Below are 7500 nucleotides of genomic sequence, written 5' to 3' on the forward strand. Positions count from 1 at the left end.
CTATTTTCAGCAGTAGTTTTCATAGCAAAAAGTATTTCACAGCAAAGTGAACCGATGATGGACTGGGTCTTGATTGTACCAGATCTACTGCTGTGCACATTTTTTACTGTACTTAAAAAGGGTTTATGTGCTCATTCTGAGTGCTGCACTTCCAGCTCGTGCTAATGTCTTGAAGGACTGGAGAAATGATCATGGTGGAGTGATCTCAAAAGGGGAGTCTCCCTCGACTGGAAACATGTCTGCATTCCAGCTGACCACACCAGTCCCACCACTTACGCCCTGTTTGCGTGTGGCAGGGCTGGTGTGGCTCTGTCCATGCTGAAAGAGAGAGTGGACATGCAGAGAGAGGATCTGGAAGAAGGGAAGGGTACATGCAAGACTTACGCTTCCTATGTCCTTCAAACATTTCATAGGCTGTGTAAAACGTCTGCATCTGAGATGCTTCTGTGAGGAACATACACACCCATCCACGTGTGAGATCCTTGGTTGTGCCAAGATGGATGATACACATCATTGGTGTCATCACACCCCTCACACCACCTGACCTTCAACGGGTGCCATCTGTGCTGAGGTTCAACTCCTTGTATAGGTCGAACGCCTTGTAAGTTCATGATGTCAGCAGTAACGGGCAATCTGCATTCAGAAGCTACAATCCACCGAGGACAGGTAAAGGTCACACTGTCTTTTGCGGTACAGTTACCGTGCGTAATTACTGTGCACTTTCTGGGTAACAACTAGCCTGGGAGCTCCCATACTGCCTTTAGTTCTACACAATCGTTTCGATCTGAAAGACTCACTTGTGATTAGGTCTGGTGGTAATCAGGTAAGGTAACAACAGGGTAACAGAGAGAAGTTACATGGTATCCAGCGGGTAAAAAGGGGTTATTGCGATGTAAATACCATGTAATTGCCAAGAAAAGGAAAGTACTGTGTATTTTCTGGGTAACAATAGGGTTAGATAGTTAGATGAGAAGTTACATGGTATCTAACAGGTAGCTTCTCTCTGTTACCCTGTTGTTACCCAGAAAATACAGTGTTTTCTGAGTAATTCTTGAGATAGGTGTCATACATAGTATTCACTTTACATTTAACCCCTTTTTACCCGTTAGATACCATGTAACTTCTCTATGTTACCCTGTTGTTACCCAGAAAGTGCACAGTAATGACTGTACCGTAAAAAGAAAGCATTACCCAATTAAGACCAGGTCAATTGGAATATTTGCCAATGCATCGTAGCTTCTCCATCCAGGTAGCCCATCACTGGTGATCAGGCAGGTGTGATATGTAGCACTGTTGACCAGATTTATTTTATTTCATAATGTATGCTGTACATACGTTACACGTGCTGGTAACACTTTATTTTAGGGATACATCTATTAGCACTAATACATACAATGTTCCTGTATAAGTAACTTGTAAGGCATGTACAAAGCAAAATCAAACATTTGTTAGGCATGTATTCGCAAATGTCTTGTTCATGCACAATAAGGGATTTATTACCAATTTAACCTTAGTAGGACCTAGTAGGCCTTAGCATTTGCTTAGTACATGCCTTACAAGGTACTTATGCAGGCATTAGCATTGTATGTATTAGTGCTATAGATGTATGCCTAAAATAAAGTGTTACCCATGTGCTTACTGATGAGCATATGTGACAGTGCTAGTCCGATATCTACTGCTCTACTGAACATAGCAATGTGCAACCCACGTTAAAAGTTGTGACTCTTGTCAAATAGTCAATAAAACCAAAAGTATACTAACTATATACTGTACATTATACTATAAATGTTGTACGATATCAATTTAAAAACAAACAAATGGTACAGAGTAAAAGGATTGCTTTGCGGACACTTTTTAGTTTTTCAAAGTTACATTTTGGAATAGAGGATTTCAAATGCACAGTATATGGGGGAGTGAGAAACACATTAAACTGTGTGGTGATGGATGGCACCAGGAGTAGGTCAGGTGACCAGAGGGAGCCAATGACATGTCAGTTCCAGACCGACTTTACGGCCCGACCTTTTGAGATGTGCACTTAACTTTAGACTTTCTTTTTATTCCTGATGCAGAACACATTGATAAACACACTAACACATATTGACCTACTCACATACATGAAAAGCAGGCCTAACTTTATCCATCCACATGCTGAAAATGTTTGAGGTTGAGGTAAACAATATTTAATGCCACTCTCACACACGTACACAAACACACACACACACACACACACACACACACACACACACACACACACACACACACACACACACACACACACACACACACACACACACACACACACACACACACACACACTGCACATCTTACACAAGAACAAAATGGTAACTCAAATTTAGAATGCAATAGGAAAAGAGAACAGAGAACTGACTGCACACACACTAAATATACACACACACACACACAGACAAAAAGCATGCAGTTAGTAGTGGTAAACATATCAAAACTTTACTTGTACGGACTCCCAACATTCAAACATATTTGCCTGATACAGCTTGTGATTCAGTAAAATGTCAAACATATTGTAAACCCATGAAACTTTATACACCATGTTTTATACTAATTCTACTGGGTTCAGATGGGCTGGCTATCTGGCCCCTGAATGATCCCCACATCTCTAAGAGACATGGAGGATGTCGTCTGGTCTGATTATTCTCAAACCTGCTGTTTCTTTTTTTTTATCGCATTCTAGGCAAATTTTATCTGTCCTGATTCCTGTTCTTGAGATAATCTCATTTTTTAAAAAACGTTTATTATTTATTATTTTTTAAAACAGACATTTATACAGACATTTCACAGTTAACATAAATTAGACACACTGGAATATGAACGTATAGAATCGCAGCTGACAAAGAAGCACCATAATAAGATAACATATTGTACGGAGTACGAAAATGGGTGATAAAAAAAAAAAATTGTGAGTTCAGTCTCATAGCAGTCATACATATAGGTACTTCCAGCTATAAAATATAAATGTGCCACTATGTAATGACTGCCCTTACAACAACATTTTAACAGTGCCTAAAATTAACACAAATCAGAGTATATTCTACGAACATGTGACATACAGAATGAGTAGTCATTTCACGCAAACATGATTGTTTTAGAATAATTCCAGTGTTTGTAACAAGCTTATTACAATTCAGCTAATTTTACACTTAGCTCTGTGATTTTTATGTTGATATCATTATCATCAGTGGTTCATTATATATGATTGTACAAACAGTGTTTTGGCATTGATATGTAAATGTCGCATATATGTTAAGTACGCAATATATATATTTACACATAAAAAGGGAACATTGTATATCTTTAAAAGAAGCAGTAACATAAGCAACTTACGCAAAATCTGCAAAAAGAAATTACAAGAACATAAAACACAGTATGTGAATAAAATAAATTAAAAAAGACAGATGGCTCAATTGGATAGGTTTGGAACGCTGATGACATTTGCTTCTCGCTACTGTCTAGCCTCTTATTGGATAATGTGAATGTTGAGTCTTGTTACACTTGTAGGTGTGCCCTAATGTCCAGAGACACAGGGGGGCGCTACAAAATCGGCTGTCAAGCCCAACCATTCACTCATAGCACCATTTTGAAATAAAAAAAGAGACTACAAAAAGGACTGTAAAAAAAACTGGAGAAAAAAAAGAAAAAATGAAATGAAAAATGACACAAGGTTTTGGTTGGTTGTCTTGATGTGGCATCTACCCTCTCCAACCTTCATGTCTGCCCCTTGAAGACTGCAGACCCCCAGGCGTGGTGGGGGTGGGCACAGTGGGTAAGGGGGTGAGGGGATGGGGTAGGAATTTAACACCTCACAGAGAAGAGCGAATAAAAAAGAATCCAACACCGATTTAGTGTAAAACCACCAGAGGAAGGACACTGGAAGAATGTGCCACCACATGGACGTAGAGGAGTAAAAAGCCCAACACCACAGCAAAGTGAGGAGCAATCACAGCAGAGGAACTAGCCTCCTAGCCTACACACTCCTAGGGGAGGATGGGGACACAGGAGACATCAAGGAATAGGAGGGAGAGAAAGGTACTGGAGAGGGCCAGGGAGACTGGACTATATAAACTGAAGGGGTTAAGATGGGAGGTTGGGAGGGAGGAGAAGAAGATAAACAGTCGGACTGGCTATTGGAGTGGGGAGGGAGGTACCCTCTCAGCCCCTGTCCTTCAACATCTGGTAGTGTCGGGGTATGAGGGTATAGTGAAGGGGTGGGATGGTACGAGGGAGAGATAGCCCCTGGATACAACTGTACATACACTGCAAATGTATTGCAGGTCACTTTAACTTTTAAAAAAAGTAAGTAACCCTGCTGCCTAAAGTCTGTAAGTTGACTCAACTTGTGGTTTACATTTGTGTCTACTTTCCAATCCCAAGCCCAACTCCCTATCCGACCATTAGGCTGCTACTTACGAGGTCAGGGAGGCAGAGAGAGAGAGGGATAAGAGATGGGGAACGAGGAGGTGGGAAGGGAGGTGTCATTAGGGGGCAGAAGAAGGGTGGGGTCAGGTGTTCTACCATCCACTTGTGAAACTTCTCCGCACCTTCTCTTAACACAGCTCCTACTGTATACAGCAATGAGGAAGCTGGAGGAACAAGGTTCTGGCGGAGGGGAGAGAGGGGTGGAGACGCTGATTGGTGGGACACCAGAAAGTCCAGTGAAAGAGAAGGGGTTCGGGGCCTCAGTGGGAAGTTTGAGGGGGTGTGACGACTGAGCAGATCCATATCAATGATTGTGTGTGGATGAATGGGTGGTGGCCATCTGCTGGTGTTTTTTATGGTGGTACTTGGGGTCATTTGGGTATGTGACTACGTTGTAAATCGTAAGTCCAGCTTCTTCCGAGGATGAAATAACTCAATCTTGTCAAATAATTCAATCTTGTCCTATACTTCAAGTGGTGATTTTTGCAAGGTCACAATCAGTCTAAATACAGCAGTAAATACAGCATATTAGTGACAGCACCCATTTCAGTCCCTTTAACTTCCCTTTAGCAATCCCAGGATGTATTTGCCCCATTAGCCTATGCTGAATTGAGAGGTGTATATACAGTAAATCAACTGAAAGATTATTCACAAGCTGTATCGTCTGCTAGCAGTGTAGCTTCCACACAGACACTGTGCCAAACCCAAGCAGGCGCGAGAAAGAGACAGATAAGAGAAAAGCATATTATTCAGTCTTGGGGCAAGCAGAGGAGCACACGTACTGGGTCACAGGTCATTGGGTTATTCAGCAGCAGGTGGGGGTAGGGGTGCGGTGAGGGGTGCGGTGAGGGGTGTGGTGAGGGGTGGATTGGCATGGCGCAAAGCAGCATTTCAGTCACAAGCACTTGACAAACAATCAGAGCAGAGGTGAGCAGAGAGGCAAGCGCATGCACCGAAAGGAGAGAGTAGAGTAGTGCTGGGGGAGGGGGGGGTCGTGGGAGGGGCTTTGGGGCTCGATGCGTGCCACGGGTTGAGCCAATCACGAACCTGGGATGGTGAGAATGGCAGTGCCCTCGTCCATGGCAAGCATGTTGGAGCCAGTGCACACATAGGTGCCAGCGTCCTCTGGCTGCGCATTCTGGATGGTCAGGATGCCGTTGAAATCCATGGCGCGATTGGGCAGCTTGCCATTGCCCTTGCGAGTCCAGACCAGAGTGTAGGCTGGTGACTGTGGCACAACAGGGAATGACAAAATCAGGAATCTCACAACACACAAGGGAAGCCATTAGGAGAGGTGTGGGTTGACCTGTGTTTGTATGGCTGTGTCTATAGAGTGTGTGTGTGTATGTATGTGTGTGTGTGTGTGTGTGTGTGTGTGTGTGTGTGTGTGTGTGTGTGTGTGTGTGTGTGTGTGTGTGTGTGTGTGTGTGTGTGTGGCCGTGTGTGTGGCCGTGTGTGGCCGTGTGTGTGTGTGTGTGTGTGTGTGTGTGTGTGTGTGTGTGTGTGTGTGTGTGTGTGTGTGTGTGTGTGTGTGTGTGTGTGTGTGTGTGTGTGTGTGTGTGTATACCCGTGCATGTGTCAGTTTTCAGTACCTGGCTCTTAGCAGTGCAGATGAAGCTGACATCTGAACCAACACTGATGGTCTGGACCTTGGGTTCCTCAATGAACACCTCAATAGGCTTGGTGGAGCCTGCACATAAATGCAAAGAGACATGAAGGAATGGAAATACCGGTACGTACAAATTATTAATGAGAAATTGAGTATGAGATGAGGAGATGAGTAAAAAAGTAAAATTATGAATTAAAAATTGAATTTACCTGATAACAATTTTCAAATAACATTTTGTTTAGAGAGCATGGTTGCCTTGAAATATCATATGTTGGTAATAATTGGCATTGCTATCTTTGAATGCAGTAAAAAAAAATAAAATAATAATCTGATACCACTTCCCAAGTCAAGCATTCCTTTATGCAGTCCTGATCCATAGTACAGTAGGCATATGCGCAAGTGTTGGGAGATGCGATGGCAAGCAGGTGTATGTGTTTGATTGACATCAGATATGATGGGATACTGTGTGTGTCAACATGCTGAGTACCAGGTTAGACAGTAACAATTCTTATACAGTAGATCTTCACAGACATTCCTTACACATGTGTGAGTGAACATTTGTGTGTGTGTGTGTGTGAGTGCATGCATGCATGCGTGTGTGTGTGTGTGTGTGTGTGTGTGTGTGTGTGTGTGTGTGTGTGTGTGTGTGTGTGTGTGTGTGTGTGTGTGTGTGTGTGTGTGTGTGTGTGTGTGTGTGTGTGTGTGTGTGTGTGTGTGTGTGTGTGTGTGTGTGTGTGTGTGTGTGTGTGTGTGTGTGTGTGTGTGTGTGTACCAGTGACAATGATTTCCGCTCGGCTGTGGTTGGTGCTGCGCTGGTCACGGCATGTGCATATGTACACCCCGGCCTCGCTGTGCTGAACAGTGGGGAAGTACAGCTCCTCTCCTGGTGATAGGGCAGAGGGAACACAGTTAAGTCCTATTCAACAATGATAATTGGGTACAGTAGGCTTTTCCATCAACATGCAATAAAATATACAGTAATGCAATACAATACCATCATTAAATCACAATAAAATATCATGTCATGTCACATCACATAACATCACATCATAGTATTTCAGGAATCCCTTTTTTAGGTCCGTTCATGGAAATAGGCAGCCTGACAAGCCAGACTATAGCATGAAAAGCACAGTCTGGCATTGCACCATTTCCAAAACTGCCCCACCTACAGCTGATATTAAAGTGGACATAAAACACCAGACAAAGTTTTCCTCGTTGGAAATATGAAGTCTTAGTCTATCCATCCGAGTTGTCTAAACAGTGTTATACTATAACTGTGTTGTAATATATAATATAGCAAGTTTGATTAAGTCACATTTTTGCAACTGTGTAGCGCCATCATGTTCCACGGCAGAATGTTACATCACTGGGTTGGTTTTCTTGGAAATTCTACCGTAGCAAAAAACACTGCGCTGAACCGATCCCAAGCACTTGCTTCA

General features: G+C 42.9%; 1 protein-coding gene across 20 annotated transcripts in view; it reads right to left on the bottom strand.

The window, feature by feature from the left end:
- Positions 1 to 7500, bottom strand: part of hspg2 (heparan sulfate proteoglycan 2) — a 143088-nt gene that overhangs the window by 48679 nt on the left and 86909 nt on the right. For 19 of the 20 annotated variants that reach the window (XM_063208226.1, XM_063208225.1, XM_063208221.1 and 16 more), the window contains 4 exons: positions 6834 to 6944; positions 6045 to 6142; positions 5500 to 5680; positions 385 to 444 (listed from right to left, as the gene is read on the bottom strand). In XM_063208226.1, the coding sequence (XP_063064296.1) occupies positions 385 to 444; positions 5500 to 5680; positions 6045 to 6142; positions 6834 to 6944 (450 nt within the window). The remainder of the gene's footprint in view (positions 1 to 384; positions 445 to 5499; positions 5681 to 6044; positions 6143 to 6833; positions 6945 to 7500) is intronic. The other variant, XM_063208228.1, reaches the window with a different exon arrangement.

Source organism: Engraulis encrasicolus, chromosome 10 (genome assembly GCF_034702125.1).
Source record: "Engraulis encrasicolus isolate BLACKSEA-1 chromosome 10, IST_EnEncr_1.0, whole genome shotgun sequence".
Classification (NCBI taxonomy): Eukaryota; Metazoa; Chordata; class Actinopteri; order Clupeiformes; family Engraulidae; genus Engraulis; species Engraulis encrasicolus.